Source organism: Triplophysa dalaica, chromosome 11, assembly GCF_015846415.1.
Source record: "Triplophysa dalaica isolate WHDGS20190420 chromosome 11, ASM1584641v1, whole genome shotgun sequence".
Classification (NCBI taxonomy): domain Eukaryota; kingdom Metazoa; phylum Chordata; class Actinopteri; order Cypriniformes; family Nemacheilidae; genus Triplophysa; species Triplophysa dalaica.
Genome location: NC_079552.1, coordinates 6560077 through 6583470, shown reverse-complemented (window position 1 = coordinate 6583470; position 23394 = coordinate 6560077). Strand labels below are relative to the sequence as shown.

Here is a 23394-nt window from a genome sequence, read left to right as displayed (position 1 = left end):
AGAACAAACTCAGTGTGGACAGAATACAAACCGATATCCTGCTCCGACTCCGTTCCTCCAGCACCTACTGAAGTTCTGCCCTCCTATATAACAGCACAAGGAATGTTAGGAACCCTTATGAATTTTATTGCCAATATTATCAATACGAAAGACTTGAGATCAGGTCAGTGAAATTGAAAATGAATAAAATGTTGTTGCAGTGCATTGTGGCTACCAACCTTTAAGTGATAGAGGACGACCCCTGTGCTCAGGAGATCCTCATCAATGCAGATCAAATACGGCATTTGGGAATCAATAACTACTCCGATACCCTCTTTTCTGAGAGCTACCGTATCTTCCTACAGTAGAGTAGATAGAATGGAAAAGAGTTCAGATTAATGGAGATTGGCAAGAAAGATGATGAAATAAACCATCAGAGGAAGAAAAAACCTACTAAACGACAGTTTAAAGAAGCGGGAGCACTTTATAAACCTAAAATGACAGACATTTAATTGTAAAGCATCGGAGCAGAGGAAGCAGTGCACACGTTGTTTATGACTTTGCCTTTAGGCTTCAAGGCCAAGCAGAATAATATCTGGCTTTGGCTATATGTCAGAAGGCTGGGAGCTTGGGGATGCTGGGAACGAGAGAGCAGGGATGTGAAAATGAGAAGGAAACACCATAAATCATTTAGATCACTTCGGGTGGGTCTCGAACTCTACATTGAGTTTGCACATTCCACAACCCATGCAATCTCATAGGAGAAGTGCTGGTGAACCCTTATGAAACAAGCACAGAAACAATCGATAAAATGCGCAAATCAGAAAACGAATGCAGGATAAGATGCTTAAAAGACAAAGTGACACGTTTGAGGGATTTATATTGCACACAAAAGCAGGAAAGAGAAAAAGAGAGAAAGATTTTGCCATCAGACTCTAAAAGATGTAATGCTAAAACAGGAAGAATTCATTCTAACCAATAATGTTTCAGTTGGCCAATAAAAATTCACTTTTTATTAAAACTAGTGAAAATTATCTAACTAAAATAAATCAAAGACCATCTATGGAATATATTTTGAGAACAGAATATAGAAAAGGCTGTGCCCAAGACCGCTTTCTTACGCACAAACGTTCACAGCATGAGAAATATGGGTAAATGATGTCACTATTCTACGCCACGGCTTGTGATTAATGTAGTGATATAGCACAGCGTTGACGTTTCAATTAAAAGCCATCACACTACAGTATCAACTCTCAACCATAAACTCAAAGTCAAAGTTAAATCAGTATTCACAGAGTAAATGAATTGAAACTTGGACTTGATTGAAGAACACAACTGCTAAATACGTATTAACGGCATTGGAGAATCCCTCCACAGGAAGGTGATGATAAACAGAAAAATTATTTCGGCTCATCATCTTTTCTTTACTATAATAATGATAGCATGTGTCCACGTTATGCGCCTCATGTCAGCTACCACAGCTGGGAGGCACCCCATGAAAACACACATTCTTCAAAGGCTGTTTGACAACCAGGATGGAGCACACAGATGCAATATAAAGATCAATGCTTGTACTCTTTTGAGGCCTTTGACTTTTGATCACAAGCTTACATTCAGACCACACTGGAAACGAGAGTGGATTATGAATACACAAACTCTAGTTGACACACAACATTTGCAAAAGTCTCATTAAGGAATACACTTGGTTCAGTAAAAATTTCCAGGCTTGTCCATCAAGCCTGTTCACCAGCATTACTTTTATGGTTAAGCTGGTTGACCAATAAGGGTAAAGGGATAGTTTACACAACGAAACATATGTGGAAGATTGTTAGAAATTTTGAGTTCTGGGGCACCATTGACTACCATATAGTAGAAAAAAATATTGTATACTTTATTTTTCTGCTGAACATAAAAGAAGATATTTAGAAAAATGTAGGAATGCAGTTTGGGGGCACTTTTGACTACCATTTTACATTTTCTTACTATTGTAGTCAAAGGTGGGCAAGAACTTTTAGGTTACAAACATTCTTCCAAATATCTTTCTCTGTGTTCAGCAGGAACAAAGTAATATATACCGGTTTAGGAACTTGAGTGCGAGTTACTGACGACAAAATTTCATTTTTTGTGAACTGTTCCTTTAAGAAGCAATTTGGGGACAGAAACATCTCATTACATTTGACAACATATGCTGGTCCCCAAAACTAAGATTACATTTCCACAAGACAATAGTTTCAAGTTCATCTTTTAGAGATCATGGCAATTATCAGCTGATAATTTATTTCATCAAATTTTACATTTAGTGCATAAAACTTGCAGTATTAACTTGCATTGTCCTTATTTTTTATTCATCTGTCATAATTTTTTTATTATTTAATTATAATGCAAGTAAGGCTGCTTTGCAACAATGAAAAATGTAAAAAGCACCATATATCAGGTAAGCTTACCTCAGGTAAGTAAATTACTCCGTGGATGAATCCCCAACAATGATTTTAGACATTTGTGCCCATGTTGCATTATTTGTGAGATTTATATGCGCAATGACATCTAACGTCCCCGCCAAAGGAAGTACCTGCTTTAAGCAACTTGTTAGCAACCGCCATTTTAAAGACACAATAAAGGTTTTAAAAACTCAAACGGGATATAACTGGTGTGTTTAATGTCATGCATTAAACGTGAAAATATGTAATGGTTATTAGCCACAGACCTTATTTCAGGCGATTTACCAAAAACCCATTAAAAAAAACATAGACTTTGGGGCGATGGAAACGGAAGTCTTAAATGCTAACTCGCTTCCGGGGTTTGCATTTAAAAAATAAATTTAAGGGCTGCTTACTGCATGTACTATATACCCTTCATGTCCCTCTAAAACCTCATAAATCCCAACAAAACCTCTCTTTCCTTATTAAAGAAGACTACAACCAATGCAGACAAAAAGCCTACCATCCTTCCCCAAACCCCAAATATCTCCTGTTGCTATATGTTTTTCAGTCTAGCAGAACTTTGAAACATTTCTATGCCATTACCATCTTATGCAAACAAACATCTCTGAAATGATAGAAATTGGCATGCCTCATCAAATAAGCACTCTGCTCTAAATAATGTGCTTTCACTGGGAACAGACGACCGTTTCCCATACGAGGGAGGAAATAATGACACCAATCCACATGACTGAAGAATGAGACAAGACCTTCGAACGCCCCGAGCATACTGAAAGAGCAGTGCAACAAAAGGGAAAAACTTGCACATACCAATCTGTCCGTGAGGACGAATTCAAATCGTAGAGGGCCAAAGACATCTTGAAAGAGTGTTGGTTTTAATTCAAAGTTTTGGAGACTGAAGCACCTGGGGTTTTCTCCTCCGAATGAAAGGGAAGCTAATGCGCTTTGGTTCTCTGCGCAGTGACCGCAGAACCAAAATGCTTTTAATTCTCTGAGGAAATTTAGCATTACAAAAAAGTAACTGCTTCCGAACTTCTCTTTACAAGCGATTTATCAAAAAAAGGTTTAGGAAACGGGCCTGTTTCTAGCACATCGTTCCCCTCTTATCTTCCATTCCACCCTCACACTCAACCCACTTCAGGCTAGAGAGCAATGTGTCTATTTCCACCTCATCGACAGCGGCGGACGAAGCAAAATCCTTTTCCCTAACGAAGAGGGAGAGGCATCGATTGTGTGGAGGGCCTTCTCTCCACACTTAATTAAACGAATTCTTCCCCGACTTCATTAGATGAGAGTGAGAGATTGAGAGGGAAAGAGAGGGAGAGGCAGATAGATAGATAGATAGGAACCTTGTCGGCAGATTAATGCACTGTATCGCCTTCTGGAGGAGAGAGAGAAAAAGAGCCTGGTTTGAGGGTACGTTCTGCACTGGAGAAGTTCTTGTGCTTGAGGTTTGTACTGGTTGCAAAATTACATACACTCCCAACTCGGGAAGCAAATGAGATCTGGGCGCCATTTGGAAGCTCATCATAAAACTGCTGATTTATTTTGCACACTCTGAAAATAAAACGTGGTCCTGGTGGCCCAAGCACGGGGCTATTTGAGGCACTGCATGTGTTCAGAAAACAAGCCAGATGGACTGGATGAAGATTAAAAAGAGCTTTGAAAATACATGGGTTGAGAGATCAAGAGAGGATAACAGCTCCAAAACGGTGCACTGTCTATAAAGAAAGCGAGCGAGAGACAATTAAACAAAGTCAAGAAGCAGGACAACTGTACGTTTTAATGTGATATTGAGCAGCCTACACAATAAGTAAGTGGATTTCTACATTTCCAGTGGTGCTTGCTTGTGTAAAACCAACCACTATCTACCCTCCCCTTCGAGTGTGAATAGCTGTTACCATCACCCTGTTATTCTTTGTGCATTTTGAAGTATCGCATCAGAAAAGAGTGATAAAAAACATTCGTGCGAATTAAGGATTTTTCTAAATCGCTTCTGGTGGTTTTTGACTTGTGCAAAAAAAAAGCTATTTATGGGAGATGGAAAAACATTTGCTGAATGAAGTTTGACGTAGTGAACATTACATCCACGTCCCTAATCAGTTGTCTCGGGAGTTGTTCTAGGTTGGTTACTGGGTTGCCCATACCACCGTCATCCGCACGAACAACTTGAATGAAACGCACGCATTTCATTTTTCTTTTTTGCAAACTTTGAAAAGATTCACAGTTGGATGAAAACCTAGCTTAACTATTGTGGTCCATTGTAAGTCTATGAGATTTTTTGCCGTTTTATCATCTGCCATTTAGAAATCAGAAGTACACATACAGTGCATTGAACAAGACACAAAATATGAGGTATTTCTTCTGTCTGTCCAATAAACCAAGCAAGACTTGCATACCATAAATATCTTCTTGTGCAGAAGAATATCACCCAGACACATACACAACAAAACAACAAAACAACTCTAACTGTTTCTGAATTAAATTTATTAGAATGAAAATTCTGATACGTGTATTTACTATTTACCAAGTCTGACAAAGTCTCAGCTGGCCAACCACCAGGACCAATAAAAACGTTCATTCATTTTCCAGCCGTCCACTGCTTGATATGCTTCTCAGATTGATGCGACAGCCACGGCACAAATGCTACATAATTTATTCTCCTTTCACAGCGCTCATTAAAGGAATGCTTAATTCACGTCAAGCCATTTTATCATCTGAAGGTATTTCACACCTATCCGGGCTGAAAAAAAATGGACTGCATTGCAATCACAACACAGCAATTAAACACAGTTGTCATGCATAATTAAAGCAGAGGTCTTAATAAACAGTGAAAGTGATAGAGAAACAAGAGAGTGGAAAGGAAAACTGAGAGAAAGGTAGGAAAAGACGACTTATGCTGTATAAACACTCTCCCAGAATCATCTCAAGACAAGAACGAGTGTTGTTGTGTTGGTGTGTGCGCCTGGCTCTGGGGACTTAACGCATCTTTTCCGAAATGAAAACAAATGGCACAATTGACTGCAAGATAAACTGCTCTGGTTAGGCCCCATGTATGTAATCAATCCTCGCTGTTCCATTCAGTTCTGTATGAGCTCTCCTAAATGAACAAATGCGATGAGGGTGCATCACCTTGCCAGCTGCCGAAGATTGGGAGTCACTGGACAGAAGAAATGCCCCTCGCTCTCCTCCATCATCCTCACACATTCTCTCACTTTCAGGGAGTCTGCTATTGAAGCAAGTCTCTTTACGAAGCGCCATCCACTACCCGCCCACCTTTAACCAATCTAAAATACCGCAGCTGCATAACTTTGCATTCCAAAACGGCCTTGGAGAACGAATTAAGATTGTGTTTGCTTTCCAGAGGCGCAGAATTGCTGTCACTCTCTTAAAAGTTAAATTTTCTCCAGTCTCGCATTAACAAATTTAACTTCTGAATGCGCTGAAAGACAGTGAAGAATAAAACGGAAGCAAGAAAATACTATTGTGAGAACGGATTCTCATAAAAATAACTTTTGCACTAGATAGATTTTCAAAAAAGCCATTCATAAGAACATATGAGATTATTGATCAGTTAGAAAACAAAAATCTTAAAAAATGAAGTCAAAACAAGTTTTTATGTTTATGCTGAACTGACAAAGAGAAAATAAAGTACTATATCGAAACCAGATGAATGGTGCCCAGAAAAATTGAAATAAAAACGGAAAAATATTCTTAAGGCTGAAAAGCTGTGCCATTCCTTTTGCCTCTTACTCCCCATCTCTGTTTTAAACATATAATTGCATGTTACATACTTACCCTTACGTGGGTAACGACAAATGACGTCAAACTTACAATTCCCATCAAATTACAAGTTATTATTATAAGGTTATAAACTGCACTTTAAATAGAATAGAAATCTGTATGTACTCTCAATGCCTGCAGGTGAAAATCGGTTCTCTGTGAGCCGCACATCTAAGACTGAGGTAAAACTGTTCTAAGTGGTGACCTTTCTGAAGACAGCCCCACTTCTGCTTCTGTATCAGATCTTAACAGCTGGCATTTTCTTCACATTTAACTCTTAATGGTTCATTGCGAAGTACTTAAAGGGGCCCAGACAACACGACATCTATGACGAAAGAGGTTTGCCTTTAAGATGCCATCACAATGATCAAAGACGACCCATATATCTTTAAACGTTTCGTAAAACACAATAAGAGGTCCAGCTTGCGACCTTGCTACGGATGCATTACGCCTGACATATTTCGACCATCTCTTGGACAACACTTCTGTTATCATTCTGTTAATTTTCTACAACATACCCACTGAGACCACGCCATGGACCATTAGCAAGCTAGCAACTGGAACGCCACCGAACACCAATGGAGAGAATTACAACACGGCCATATTAATTAGCGCACCGGATGCTCAGAGATTAATCTGCCATATGTGACTAAACAAAATCTCTTCATTACGGACCATAGCATTGTCTCGAAATGAGCTTGTGCTCATGGGCTTCTTCGTTTAACCTGTTCTCTACCCCTGACTTCCCCTTTCAGACTTGCTTGAAAAAGTTCTCCATTCGGCAAGCTTTACTATCGACTTTATGTACTTTGAGAAAAAAGCTCTGAAACACTTCATCAACCTTTGGCATGTTTTCAGAGGTCTTATGCTTACTGGAGACAGGCCCGGCGGCTTTGCTTTCTGCTTAGCACTCCCTGGTCAGGGTCACTACAGACATGAAAAACTGTTTGATTGACTGAGAGCTTTAGAAGTTTAAAGAAATACTTTGCAAACATAGTTTTATGAAGTAGTTTCCAAATGTTCATGTTTAACACTGCTATTATTGTTGTAACTATATCGATCCTCAATAACTGTAATACACATATGTCAAATCTACATGCATGTTATAAATGCAAAGACTACATTGGAAGACAGGCATTCGGGATCTAATTTAAATTAAATACATTTTCAATATTCTAAATTCTAAATAACAATGTAAAACACCATTATCACAAAATATTAAAATTTTGAAAATCAAGCCCTTATTATAAACATGCAGTTGGAAGATAGCTTCTTAAGATAGTTTCTTTATAGCCTGTTTAAAGCAACAACATAAACAAACAAACGCGCATGTGCCCATTCATGGATTGTCCTTAACTTCTGGTACACATTCGTAAATAAGATTATTTGTGATAGCAAGCAAAAGAAACCGAAATAAAACATTACTTGACAAACTTGCCTCCCCAAAATTTGTCCCACAAGGTTTCTTAAAATGCGACAAAGATACGCAATGCATTCAACAAACTGTTAATTTAATAAAATTAACATACAACAAAATTCAACAAAGCAGACGGCAAACGGCATAGAGGGTGGGATCATAATTTAGCAGGCTAAAATGATCACCTTTCCAAATCAACCACCCCACCTTTAATACAATTATTATACAAAAAAATAACTTTATAATAACATGAATTAAATAAAATATAAATGGTTAAATTTTCAGACACTAGCCAGACCGATAAACAAACATAGACCGGAAGTTTACTTCATTTCAGGCTTGTGTCCGATGAAACGCTACAACAGAGCTTTGTTCAATTAAATGAACAAAAAGGGAATATAAAAATACCCACAGAATGCCATTATTTTCACAGACAGGTACTTCACTACACTAACGGATCTTCACCCCAGTCCATCTCAATGAACATATACATTTAACCATCATGTACATCATGTTTGGCCATCACTCCACTAGTCCATACAAACACGCTGGGTGGCAACAGCGGATATTATGATCAGTGGAAGAGAAACGACAAACAGAAAGCACAGAACGCATATTCTCAGCTAATACTTCTTCACCCAGAGAAGCCATTTTAATCATCCACTGTACATCAGCCCCCCCACCCCTTCCCTTCTGCCACATGTTGACTTCGCCATTAAAGCAGTTTTATGGTGGCTGGATGACACAGTAATCTAAATAGCTTGAAAATTAAATGTAAACCACAGCCAGACTTTCTTTTGTTTATTTCATTGCTTCAAGTCGGTGTGGAAGAGCCGGAAGCATCATAAAGTGCTACAGTGCCATCTTTTGGTTTAACATTTTCACCTAGTTTATTAAAAATCATTCAAATTGAGGATTTTCGAAAAGGTTTACGTAGCAAGTCATACTGGACTATGACATGTACAATGACAAATAAACCTCTTAAAGGGATATATCCCCATGTTTTACTCACCCTCAAGGCATCCTGACTGAATATGACTTTCTTTTTGAAGAATAATGCAGTCTGAGTTTTAATACCACATATAACTTTTCTTACAAGCAGTAGAATGGGAGGGCAATTTTTTGAAGCTCCAAAAGGGGCATCCATCAATCAAAGAACTGCTCGACACGGCTCCGTGGTCTTAACAAAGGTCTTTTTGAAGCGAATCGATACGTTTGTTTAACAGAAATATCTATATTGACAATGCTTTTAACATTAGTATCTAACTTCCGTTATCTCTCGGCTGCGCGTGAAGCAGAGGCTTGTTTTTCTTGGAAATGAGGTGACGAAAGCACCAGCACAGAGGAGACGGAAACCTATTGGACATTGGCATGCGGTAATTGCCGGAAAAACAAGCCTCAGGTTCACGCACAACCGAGGGACAATGGAAGTTAGACATTGACGTTAATAGCGCTCTCAATATGGATTTTACTCTTAAACAATAGCATCGATTCGCTTCAGAAGACCTTTGTAAAGACCACATAGCTGTATCGAGCAGTTCTTTGATTGATGGATGCACTTTTTTTGGAGCTTCAAAAAATTGCCCCCATTCACTCCCATTCTACAGATTGGAAGAAAAATCATACGTGGTAATATAACTCCGACAGCATTATTAAGTTATATTCAGTCAATTTGAAAAGCCCCTGAAATATCCCTTTAAAGACAAACATAGCGTAGTTATGCGTTGTTACATGACGATTTGCGTTTAAAGACTTAAAAAGTTTACTTTCCAGATGATTCAACGACTAAAAAACGTTTTTGGAGGAGACCCCGCTATATCCGTTGACCCCAATGTCAGAATAAAGGTACAAAAGCGGTCACTGGGATGGTACACTTAAAAATGTCCCAATATGTAGGTACAAATACTTAGACATTTGGTACCAGTATTTATCTTTGAGGTTTAAAGGTGTACTTTTTGAAGGGGTACCGCCGCAGAGAAAGCTTTTGTACATTTTATTCTGACGATACAGAATATCATGGGGTGTGCTTTTATTTCTGGAGCCACCCAACGACCACCCAGAACTCCTAGGCAACCGAACAGCAATGTCCTGGCAACCAGCAAAATTGTTGTTGTGGGTGGTTGCCAGAACGTTGCTGTGCTGTTGCCAAGATGTTAAGAGTGGTTTTTAGTGTGTTGCTGTGTGGTTAAGAAGGAGTTCTAGATGGCTGCTGGTTTGAATTTTGCACAGGAAAACGTAATGACATATTATTATCTGCCATCAATAACATATGAGAATTAAACATGACAACAAAATGCTTAACGTAGAATCACTTGCCATTCGCAGATAAACTCTAAAAACAGCCCTAATCTGTGTTCTGGGGTTGCATTGTTAACTCCTCTGTTTTTCGGTCAATTTCATAGGAAGACCAAAAAAGCTTCTGAAAAGATCTGTTCCTTTGTTATTTCTCCTTGTGGGCTGACTCCTTCTCGCTGCAACACTTTCCCTTAAAAAAGACGCCAAAGCACTCGAAAAAGGCGGCGAAGAATAAGCAGTCGAGATGCAAACGTGCTCATTATGACGGGACTTGATAAAACAGCCCAGGCGAAGTGCTATTTGAAGTTATTATCTGCAATTAAATTCAGCTGATGCATCAACAGCTCACTCGCATGCTGTTCGTCGACTTGGCAAAGACGCACAAGAAACGTACAAAAACTGACGACAAATTGGTCCCAGGATATGTCCTCAACTTTCTATTTCCACCAACACACACATCGATTTTGACCGGCTAAAAGCGGTATGGTCAGAGAGAGGCGGTGGGTAAGCCAGCTAGGAGAAAGTGAATGGTACGTCTGAGCATTCTGTGTCCTAACTGACTGGAAAGCTACAGAGGAACAGCTAAAAGCTCAGAGTTTGCGTGACCATCTGCCATCTCTGTTTGGCTCTTAGATTTATGTGTGTGTGTGTATAAATGACAGGGAGAAAGACATGACGTGTGACAAATGAGAAGCAAAAAATATGAATGCATCACTCTCTCTCTCCTCAGTAGCACGCTTTTTCTCTGTCTCCCCTATCTGCTGTCACATAAACACACACAGAGGCAGGACAGAGGTTATAGTCTCTCATACCAATGAGCTTTTGCTGCGGCGTTCTGACAGTTCCAGCTTGTGGCCTGAAACTGACCCCAGACTCCACCTCCAGTCTGAAAACCTCCATTTACAACACCACAGGCTGCTACACAACACGGCGTCAAACAACGAGCCAAAGGCAAAACCTCTGCACATCCCAAGCAAAACACTGCCACCTAGCTGTTGCAAAAGTAATTACACACAACAGCTTAAAACATTTACAGAACGCTGCAGGACCAGGTACATTTTTGTGGGGCTGTCTTATGGACCCAAACTTGCATCCTTGTGGGACCACTATGGCCCGTATGCATCTAGTGAATGTGCACCATGTTGTGTCTATTATCCTGCATTTAATTTTATAAATAGTGCACAGAAAAAAAATCATATAATAACCGAATCCACATGATTAAAATCATTTTTTTTAGAATGTTTGTGGCACAGGAGGAGGCTGTTTAGGTGACCTTCCAGCAATGTCCTCCTTGAGCTCACAGGGATGCGAAGACCTAAAGTGATTCTGCTTACCGCCTCACAAGTGAACTACTTTACTGACAGCCCGTTCACACAGTAGGGTGCAATCTGTGTCGGAGTGTGTCAGATTAGTGCGGACTAACAAATTAGTTACAGAAGCAAAATCGACCAGAGATCCTTTAACTAAAAGTGATTTTAGGAAGGATACATGAGAAATATTAAATGCTAACAAAAATGTTGATATTTACATTTCATGGAACAAATACATTTCTGGGCATGTGTGTAAATGTGAACTGCATTGTTAAAAATAGACGACTACAGTGTGTGTGCGTGTATCACTAACCCCAAGAATATTTTGGATTTCGGTCCAACGACTAGCCCACTGTTTTGTCAGCTCCTGCACCTGAGATGGAACAGAAAGATTCTTTGCATTATTTCTGCTAGACATTATTGCTATACAAGCAGCACCACAAAAGTGGGATTCTTTTAACTAGGGCTGCATAACGAAATAAAAGAATAAATGTTTATGTTAACATAATATTATGTATATAAATATTTAATATATAATAATTATATAAATATATATAATGTAATATTTAATACATAATTCCCCCCCTTACTTACATATTTATGTGTGTGTGTTTATATATATAAGTTTATATATATAACTTATTAATATATGCAGTACATCAACATACTGTATACTATGAATTTATACTATTTATTCTGGAAACAATTAAATGCACCTATTTGTTATGCAGCCCTACTTTTAACTCAAAAGAATCTGGCCGAAATCAAACTTTTGCTTTACAGACAGAACAAGTGTTGAGTGTATTTATTCAAATCTAAAATGAAGACACAAGCATAAAATTAAATTAAAATATAAGAGACAACATCATGCTGCTGACCTTCTCTAAAACAGCCTTTAATTATCTCTCTAAATCAGGATGCATCCCACTTAAACATCCATCAGCTGCACGGATCTCAATCAGCAGTAGATTTGTTCAAGTAGTCAGAGGATATGCAGAGAAATTAAGCCACTTACTCTAGCTTCATCTTGATGAAGTTTCTCCTCCACACTTGACCCTGAAGGCGGGTCTAATGATGCAGTCTGATAGGATGAGAACTGAAGCGTTAAAAAACAACTGAGCAACAAAACACACCGAGGCCGTAGGATTCGTAATGCTTCCGATTGTAAAAACATGTAATTATATTAATTTAAATGATATCGTATGAAGTGTGAGATATAAAATGAATGAGCATAGCATTACTTACAAAAATTAATTTGATTTGAAAAAATGACGAGTTCATTTTGATATGTCTGATTTTTCTTCAAAAACCTTGACTAACACACCTGCTCTCCTGTTGACATCAACGCTTTCAGGCGAGAAATTTCAGCTTGCAGCTCTCTGATAATTTTTACACTTCTGTCCTCATTCACTGTGGGCTTGTTTACGATGTTTTTAGCTCGGCTGGCATACCGAAGAGTGTTTAAAGTCTCGCTGTAGTTCACATCAGCAGGTGAGATGGCTGAAACGAAAAACAGAGACATTGCGCATCCGAATTAGGACAAAATGAGATTAAACCCTCTGCGATGCACCATAAACTTCCACTTTTTAGTACTGCCTGTTTAGATAGTTAATCTTAAATGTTAATTCAACTTTAATTATAGCCACAGAAAAAAAACAAGACAACATTACAAATGTTCATTTAATCAGCATTTCTAGATTTATTGTGGTCATTCCAGTCCAGTGTCTGTTGCATTTCAACATAATCAAACCTCAGAAGTGACAAAATCATCCAACAGCAATGTGATAGACTGACAGCATGACAAGACACATGAAAACTGTGCGAAAAAACAAGATTATCAAAACTGTTGAAAATGTTGTTTGAAATGGTCTCTTATTTTTTTACGCGGGTGTATATTTCATTCTGTCCACCTTGAAAAGCACATTTATGGGTTTGTAACACAGTGGTTGTAAATTCAATCCCCAGTATCCCCACACTGTGCACTAGAGTGCCCCGGTTATTCAGAATTATGAATTTCCAGAAAGAAAACTGTGACCTTTGACATACTGGCTATCATGATGGTTTTGGAGTTTCCGCCAAGACTGTCCTTAAGCAGCCAGGTGAGCACAGAATCTCGATATGGAACAAAGCTGTGTTTCCTTTTCATTCCACCACCAACAGAAAGATCAGCTGTGACACCAGACAAGGAAATAAAGTGAAACCTTATAAAAATGTGAACCTTCACCTGAAATCTCCACTTTACAAGAAGTTGTTTACCTAAAGTAGAGATGACAATGCCCAGGGTGACCAGCGATCTGTTGATGTTGATACCCTCCTTCAATCTACTGCCAGTAGCTTGTGTGGCATCTGCTCTTTCACTTCCTGCCAGGTCAACCAGGTGTATCTTACTCACTGTTTCGCTCGGTGATTCTACGTCAAACAGGGCCTATAAAAACATGAGGTGGCAAGATCAGACACACTGTCAGATATTGCACATTTTAAAATTAAAATGAATCAAACTGCAATAGGATATGAAAAATAGGCAAAAGCACTTTTGATTGAAGCACAGGAAATGAAGATTGGAAATGCGTAATGCTGCGTGACAGCTGATCCCCTGGAGTGTCTAAGACGATTATTAAAATGTTTTTAAAAATCTGGATGTATTCGTTTATAACCAGCAGAAACCTCCTGGCGTTTAAAATCATAGATCATGAAAAGCAAAAAAATGTTAATGATAAAATACAGAAAAAATACAGTGCACCACAGAATTTTATAATAAAACAATAAATAATTCTGCCCTCTCGGACTGGTAGATTTTTAATTGCTGTTCTAATATTTTCACAGGACACCTTCCAAAGAGGTTTTCATTTTCAGTCAATTATTAATAACAATTAATGTATTTATAAAAACACAAGAAATAAATGTTTAATTAGTAATATATATCTGTAAATGATAGCATACACGCCTAGATTACAGTAAAGCCTTAAACTATCTACACCCAAAGGTCAAACCAAAATCGTGCTACATAGCTCACGCATCACAAACCCGCCCTGATAAACTCACAGTAACACTACCCAGTCAGCCTCAACAAACATAGAGAGAACTCGCTGGATAATACAAACAAGGAGGTGATAACTTCAAGCTGCGATAGCTATCTGCACATGTAAAAACAGAGAAGCAGATGGCATTTAGCAAAGGCTAAATGGACTTGTGACCTTGATGAAGTGGATGGTGAAGATGGCGTGGGATCGACTGCTGACGTGGTTCATGCCCGTGCTGGCAGTGACACGCCTCCTGTTGCCCTCCTCCATCAGCTGGTCAACCTCAGTGTAACTCTGCACCTGGTGTCTGGACAGGGCTAAACAACGTATTTACACACACTAAGCTACATCAGTTGGGAAACAAATATTTTTCAGGCTAATAGTGTTTTGCAATTACTTTAAAGAACATGCAATGTGATGCATGTTGCATAAAATGAATTTCTTAAAGATTATTTATTTAATTTCTTAGTAAAATATTTTTTAGTTCAAAAATGTTTATGCATACTACAGGGCTTGTTCACAACCTGTTTAAACAAGCAGCACATTTTATTCAAGCAGTACAGAGTATTGACCACCTCTAACCAAAAACTGGTCCAGAAGCATACTAATAACATAACTATTATACATAGTACAAAAACATGCATTATGTAAAGAAAAACTTTTATTCTGCAGCACTATTACAGATATTGTGTGTGTGTGTGTGTGTGTATATATATATATATTATACATACATATATATATATATATATATATATATATATTATACATACATATACACATATATACACATATACACACATATACACATATATACACATATACATATACACATATACATACATACATATATATATACATACATATATATACATACACACATATATATATACATACACACATATACATATACATATACATTCACCTAAAGGATTATTAGGAACACCATACTTATACTGTGTTTGACCCCCTTTCACCTTCAGAACTGCCTTAATTCTACATGGCATTGATTCAACAAGGTGCTGAAAGCATTCTTTAGAAATGTTGGCCCATATTGATAGGATAGCATCTTGCAGTTGATGGAGATTTGTGGGATGCACGAAGCTCCCGTTCCACCACATCCCAAAGATGCTCTATTGGGTTGAGATCTGGTGACTGTGGGGGCCATTTTAGTACAGTGAACTCATTGTCATGTTCAAGAAACCAATTTGAAATGATTCGAGCTTTGTGACATGGTGCATTATCCTGCTGCATGTAGCCATCAGAGGATGGGTACATGGTGGTCATAAAGGGATGGACATGGTTACAAACAATGCTCAGGTAGGCCGTGGCATTTAAACGATGCCCAATTGGCACTAAGGGGCCTAAAGTGTGCCGAGAAAACATCCCTCACACCATTACACCACCACCATAATTGCATTAATGACAAATTGAACAGGTGTTCTTAATAATCCTTTAGGTGAGTGTATATACACACATATACAATATATACACACATTATTCCTTTTGCATTGGACATCTAGATGAACTGTCATTTTACCCTCTACATACGGTCCATCTATGGGATGTTCCCTCACTCTCAGGTCGCATCCTTGTGTGTCTGTGCTGGGTAGGAGATCTCGAACCCGCTCCTTGTAGATTTCAAAGTAGCTGCAAGCACGAAGCATAAAAAACGATTTAGTTTGCTTTCACAGCCCTCTTAAAACATTCTATTTTAGAAACTACAAAAAAAGCTCTTATTAAATGACACAACGAGATGAAATGTCATCACAAACTTCAACAGGGACTCGCTAAATTAAGGCAGTAACGCTCATTCCCGGCAATTGCGCTAAACAGCACTCGTTTACTTTATGTCTCAGTTTAATAGCTCTGATTGAGTCGTTAGCTTATTAAATCAGCTTTGTTTTGACGAAATCAGTCGCGAAGCAATTGCCTGGAAAACTCCAGTCAATTAGCAGCCTCGTTTGAATATCATCAAGTGTGAATAAAATTAGTCAATACTCTGCTGTGATGGGACGCGGCGACTTGACGGGGTATTACGTGATGTCACACAATATCCTTGAATGTAAATATGTAGCCGTGCATCGCAACACAGCTTCAAACAGGGTGAGGGAAAAAATCTTGACAGTCTGAAAAGACATCAAATCCCATGAGATAATAAACCTATTTCGGGCTGTGTGCAGAACTCGTGTGAATGTTTAAACAGGTTCCCAGAATGAAAGACGGATCGGTCCCTCTTCGGCTCCTAATGAAGCTGGAGAGACAGAAGTTTGAGATACAAACCAAGAGCGAGTTAATTAAAATGTGACAGTCTGAAATCTGGAATGCCTTTAACGCTACATCTGTCCCCAATGAATGAGCACTGTTTAAAGCAGAGAATCCAGGTGGTTAAACCACAAAAACCTCATTTGGAATCCCAAGAAAACGGCATTTGTTGAACTGGTTCATTAGGAGTCTAAATCCAGGTATAAATGCATCTAATCAACAGACCGCATGGGTTATCATCGAGAAACCGCTGTGTTGACCGCAGAAACGGAGCGAGTGACCTTCCTGATTGTCTGGTCATAATTAGCGTCCTGCCATCTAACAATACCCTCAAGAACAAATAAACTGCCAGAAGAGACGGCTCATTTACACAATGCAATCTGTCAGTCCTTCTCCATGGAATCTTGATGGGATCGTCAAACTTCAATAAACGTCCTTGGAGTAAATGATACGGGAAGACCATAACAACTGTGGTCATGGCATGTAACATTCCCTGGATGATTATGCTATTACTTGGCTGTACTGTATTCATACCTGACCTCCATGTGAAATGATGCCTTGTCTCTTTGTAACATTCCACTTGTGTGATGGAACAATCCCTCACAGATTCGTGGAATCAGTCCGTAATCGTCCTGTAACAAGGAGTATGTACTGTAGATACTGTATTTTAGCATTATAGGAACAGTTTACCCCAAAATTAAAATCCTGTCTTCATTTACTCACTCTCAAGTTCTTCCAAATCTGCATAAAAGATATTTGGAAGAATGCTCGTAACCAAGCAGATCTTGGCCACCATTGACTACTATAGTAGGAAAAATTGCTTTATAAATGTCTTTGTTCTGTTGAACACAAAAGAAGATATTTTTAACAATGTTGGAAAGCAAACAGTTCTGGGCACTTTTGAATACCATTTTATTTTTTCCAGCTATGGTGGTCAATTGAGTGCAAGAACTGTTTGGTTACAAGCATTCGTTCAATTATCTTTATCTGTTTTTATCAGTTTAAAGAATTTCATACAGATTTGGAACAACTCGATGGTGAGTAAATGATGAAAGAATTTATATTTTTAGGTCAACTGTCCCTTTAATTGCACCATGAATACCATTAGCAATATTCAGAAAAAGCAACCAAAGGTACTCTTGTTTATGAACGTTCCTGCATATAACATTGGGATTTTACATACTAAACACATCTCAAAGTATAGCAAGACAGATTTCCCATGATGCTTTGCCCTCCTTATCACCAGACGTCTAGAAACTTCAGCTCCCCCTCATGTTTTCTTCCACACTTTAACATTACTCTGTATAATTCTAAACTCCATTAATGTCTCTGCAGTATTTCACCCTTTGATCCGCAGTGGCGGTTTTAATTATTACGCAGGACAGAAGGGAAATATAAAGAACAGAATGACTATTATCAGAACAAATCTGAATGAGTCTCTCAGATGACAAACTGATATTGGCTATAATTACAAGTTCTTCACATGCTGCCCTTGCCACATTTTTTGATTACTCAAGAGAAGCATGGAGTAAAATAATAAATCTGCAGCCAATGGAGTTGAGAAAATACCTAATCATTATGCGTGTCTTTAAAGGACTGGGTGTGTGTTACACCCAAAATGAGATGCTTACCGGGTCGCCCATCATAGTGTAGGACTTTCCTGAGCCCGTCTGGCCGTAGGCAAAAACACAGGCATTGTAGCCCTCAAAAGCGGCTTGTAGCACATCAGTGCCCAGGTCTTTGAATATCTGAAAGGGCAGATGATATAAGACCATTAAGCTAGTTAATATCTTATCTTTGCTCTATGCAACATTGTTTTTATGATTGTTGAGATCCCACTGTTATTCATCATCTATGAACAAATTTGTAATATCAAATACATGCATAACAGCTCAGCTGCTATGTGTGTGGTTTCAGACATTTAAAGTGGTATTTTTCACATACTGTGCATACTTGTATCTCCTCTTTGTCCCGCCTCTGAAATGCGCAGATTTTTTACAAAGCTCATCGCTCTGAAAAGCGTGGTGTGCAATGATTGGCCAGTTAACCAGTGTGTAGTGAATGGTTGAATACTGCAAGCGTGTGATGGAAATGTAACGCCGATGACCATATAAAGCAATTGTACCGACAGGTACGTCCACCTCACTTGCGTACACATTTGTGCGGTCTTAGTCAAATCATACCATGAACTGTTTGTGGGGGTGTGGTTACACAGGGCGTTTCAGGCTGGTCTAGGTGAGCATTCGCTATTAGACTGACTGTTTCTATTGTTACTTTTTGCAATGTTACTAGTCTAATACACCAAAGACACAGAAAAACATGTATTCGTGCCATTTGACCCCTTTCATATTAAATAAGACAATGAGAAAATTACACTTAAAATATATCACAATATAGATATTATACAATATATTATACATATATACAAATACAGTCTACACCTGTTTAAACTTACAAAATATAATCAACAGAGATGAGGGGGGAAAAAAGACATTTCTACAACCCCTGAAACTAATACTATTATATTGTTAAAAAGCACATGACAGTTGCAATAAAGTTTATACCTTCTCCTGGTTCACAAAATTCACACTCCTGCTGTTCATTGAGTCATAGGAAAAATCATATGAGAAAGACTTCACTCTCTCACCAAACGCTTCTCCAGTCAGGCTGTATATGTTCTCCTACAAAGCATAAACATGCTTCAGCAAACTTTACCTGAAAAAATTCAAATAAAAAGCCTATTAAAAAGCAGATTGTACTCACCTTGGGGTTGAGAATAGAGGTTTGATTTTCATTCACTTGTATAATGACGTTGGCTGACAGGTCCTTCTCCCTGATTTGTAAATAAACGTGTTGAAAGAAAATTGTACAGTTAAAGCTTTTATTTTGGGGAATGATTTATTAAAAATGGTTTATCAAACAATACATAGTATTTCTATATTTTTGTAGTTCATATTTAACCATTTAATATTCGCATGCAAAGTACAATATTGACTTGGGTTTTCTGACGCGGTATAAAACAATAACACTCAAAGCCAAAACCTTTAGGTACAAAACAATATTTTTAAGATCTCGATTCAAGAAAGTATAATTAAGTACGCAGTATTGTTGACTTTAACACAAGAAGCTGGACTAACCTTTGGTTTAATGGACGGACCCGGACAGCAACGCGTACAGACGCCATGAGCACCTTTACCTGCTTGACTTTACTTTACATTTATTTTGCAATGTAACTATAATTTATGTCATGCGCTTTCATAAACCACTGCACCTTTAAATCGGTGCTCACCTGTTCTGTAAAGCATATCTCTTCACCATGAGTACAAACTGAAATGTGCACTGCAACTCTGAAGTACTTCAGCTGATCTGTAACCTTTCACCTGCAACGACTTGGCTCATGAATATTAATTAGTTAGGACTTCTCTTATTTGCTGGCTCTTGCATATTAATTACGTTTATGTGACGTTGCGTGCTTTTTCTATTGCACGAATTGAACAAGAAACAGAACATACAAGTAAATGCAGTTATGATGACATTATTCAATAACTTTAGAAAAAAGTACAGAATAAAATTTGCGACTCAACGGATTTTTGCAAATTGTATGAATCACAAGGATAGATTCAAGGCTTTAAAATATTTCACAGTTTTTATTGCTTTACCGTTTGTCAAAAAATTTAGGTAGTGGCCTTTATCTATTTTACATTATACAATTTTTGGATGAAAAATGTCCCATGTATAATAAGTAGGTTAGCAACATACCATATTTTAAATTCTACATTATTGTCATAAAAATAAAACATGTTTTTCTTTTAGTTCAAATTCGAAGTTTATACACATTTTTCATAAAGAAAATCATGTCACACCAAAATAATTGTGCATAAAACACATGAATAATAATAATATATATATATAATTAATATAATATAATTATATAAATAATAATCTCTTCTCCCTCTTTGTAGAAAACACCGTTTAAATATATATCTTTATATTTTAAATGAGACCTCCCTACCTGTATTAGTAATACAAAAACGACTGGAAATGTAAAGGTCTCTTTTCAGCTGATCTCTTAAAATTGTGATCTCTAAAAACCTATAGCTGAAGGGCACAGTGGGAGGTATACAACGTTTACAACCTTTCGTTTGTGTCCTGTAGATGGTAGTCTTTCCTTAGTTATAAAGAAGCGCATCATTTTGGAGATTTGGGTATAGGCTACTTTATTATTTTGTAATATGCATTGGGTCACATTTCATATGTTAAATCATGTGCAATTAACAAGACAAAGCTTTCAAATATTTTTACAAATATTAAATATGCAACATTTAATAAATATACACAAATATTTATTCTCCATAATCTTAGTCAGAAAGTACAGAATTTGGTTCAGAAATGACTACATTTTGCCCATGCTGAAAAAATAACCAAAAACAAGATAACCATAAATTCGCCATTATAAAAGCCATAGCCAGACTTGTTTAATTTTAACTGAGAGCATCATTATGTGATAAAAGAGAAAGCAGAAGCAGCACGCACAAATATCTCTCAAGGCATAAACCAAACCTCAGATGAAAGTCACGGTTGCATAAAAAAGTGCGAGCTGGGCTTCATAGCAAGGTCTTCTGACTTAAAGGACACAAGCTTCATGGGAATGTTTTGTTCATCCTCAGATCTTTCCTCTTCTGATTCTTCTTCTTACATTCTTATCCAATCACCACTGAAGAATAAAAGGGAAGGAAGTTGTCAGTCACCAATCACATGGTGCGCAGACAAGGCCTGGTGTCAGACAAAGCATTTCCTCTGTTTTCCCCACTTTATCACGCTCCTTTGTGTGCAACATTTGTTCTCGCCTACTCAGAGAAGCTACAGACCATGAATATGACATCAAAGCTGACATGAACTGGAATATGTTAATAGTCCTGCTGAAAAAAATATAGGAGTCTGAAATCATACACACTCACCGTGTTATGCTTACCACTTTAATTACACAGTGTCTTAAAGCTTTGAAACCAAAAAAGCAAACAAAGAAATTGGTAAAATTAACTTAAACTTAATCATAATAAATCGGGTATTCCCTCTTTGCTATATGAAGTCCTGCCAGAAGAAACAACTTCGTACCATTAACTCACTTCAACATCAAGCATCTCATATTTTTCCTTCTCTTTTTTTGATCTTGCAGTTTGTGTTTCAGGCTACAAAATGGCGTACACCACTGCCCTTATTAAACTGTGGTGTGAATGTTAGCCAACCTAAATACCATTAATAAAGTGAACCGATGATTAAAGGAAAGCACTTGTTAGTTGGCAAATGTGCAACCATCTGGACACAATGCTTAGATGAAAAGATAGAAACCATAGCCTTTATAAGCACAGAGTGCATTTTCTCTCTCATTAAAAACCTCTAATACATACCTATAATTCAATTTAGTAAAAAACCTGAATTCACAATAGTTCAGATACTTTGTCTAGTAATTTAGTTCATGTAGAATAGTTAATAGACGGCACATAGTGATGCGATGGTAAACCACAACCCAATTTAAAAAAGAAAGATCAAACTGTTGTCTGTCAATTAAGACGTATTGAAGAGAGCTTTTATCATCCACTTATAAATGTTAAGTCTTGTAGACGTTAAACAACACTTACTCAATGCTTAATTTAAACAAAAAGCTTTTGTCACAGGTTGCAAATAAATGGCAAACAAATCTTTAGCACTGACATATTAAGAAAAATCAAAAGCAAAGACAATCACTCTTGTGTTAATTATTTCCACAGCATTGAACAACACATTACCAGTAATCTATCACAATACAATATGAAGAGAAAAAACAACAATGAAAACAGCCTGCAGAATACATTTGTTTTCAGATTTGACAGCACAGTTGTTTGGTAGCTTAAAGAGGCAAGTAATGTGTCAACTTCAGAGATTGAATGAAATGATTAAATCTGAATTGCAAGGTGGTGAATGTTTGGATGATGGATTAATTTAACAGAAACAAAACAATCAATCTGTCAGTTTCAGCCTCAAGAACACAACGGCGCACATGCGCGCAAACACATGCACACATGCACAAAAATATGAAAAAAAGGCGCATTTTATTTATGTCAGGTGTCATTTTAAAATGTCATGAAATAAAAATCATTGGAAAAACATGCTTCTATAGTATTGCCTTTCTTGCATTTCTTGTGTGTAAAACAGAACAAAAGTCTTGAAGTCCCTCCATATTACAAGTTGAACTTAAAGGATTCTGCATCCATGGTTATGATGATGAATGAAATCTCTTCTTCTTTTGGATATTATTGAGAACATGTGTTTTATGTTGAATGATGGATAGATGTTCAGCAACTTGAGCCTGGTCAAAGAATTAAATGATAGAGGATTCAGTGAGAGATGGCCTTCCATAAATTCTTATGACTATGGTAACCTTGCTTTTGGTAACCATGCTATCAAACTGCACCATGGTTGTGGGTTCAAAAAAATGTTTTTAATTTTGCAGATTTTTTTCAAAAATCACCAGTGCAGAATCCTATTTTTTTATTTCTAAAAAATCAGTTTTTGAAACAATGGAGTAATCCATACTTGACTTCAGTCAGAGGACATGAATGCATCATGATGTGTCCCAAGATGAGTGTTTTCAATTTTACTGCCAGAGTCAGTTTACTTGACGTGGCAATGAGGCCATCTGTTTAGTATAAATAACATCAAGCTGTGCTTATTAACAAAATCCTCAGATATCAGATATGGAGCACCAGAATGTTATCTCTGTCTTTCTCTTCTAGTGTTTAAGCAGACAATGAAATGCTGCAAAATATATTTTCTTTTGATCAGAGTAATTCCGAAAAACCTAACTTGTGTCCATTTTTATTTGCAGACACACTTATAAGCTTGTAGAAAAC

The 23394-nt window shown here is 37.5% G+C and overlaps 1 protein-coding gene across 2 annotated transcripts in view; it reads right to left on the bottom strand.

Annotated features, from left to right (window-relative positions):
- Positions 1-19848, bottom strand: part of kif16bb (kinesin family member 16Bb) — a 34790-nt gene extending 14942 nt beyond the window's left edge. Inside the window, exons 1-14 of one of the 2 annotated variants that reach the window (XM_056760585.1) lie at positions 19642-19848; positions 19268-19337; positions 19069-19185; positions 18136-18252; positions 17039-17136; positions 15780-15889; positions 14417-14559; positions 13479-13647; positions 13269-13391; positions 12547-12722; positions 12238-12318; positions 11536-11595; positions 219-338; positions 32-83 (exon numbers count right to left, since the gene is read on the bottom strand). In XM_056760585.1, coding sequence (XP_056616563.1) covers positions 32-83; positions 219-338; positions 11536-11595; positions 12238-12318; positions 12547-12722; positions 13269-13391; positions 13479-13647; positions 14417-14559; positions 15780-15889; positions 17039-17136; positions 18136-18252; positions 19069-19185; positions 19268-19337; positions 19642-19688 — 1483 coding nt within the window. In that variant the 5' untranslated portion in view covers positions 19689-19848. The remainder of the gene's footprint in view (positions 1-31; positions 84-218; positions 339-11535; positions 11596-12237; positions 12319-12546; positions 12723-13268; positions 13392-13478; positions 13648-14416; positions 14560-15779; positions 15890-17038; positions 17137-18135; positions 18253-19068; positions 19186-19267; positions 19338-19641) is intronic. The other variant, XM_056760586.1, reaches the window with a different exon arrangement.
- Between the last annotated feature and the right edge of the window lie 3546 nt (positions 19849-23394).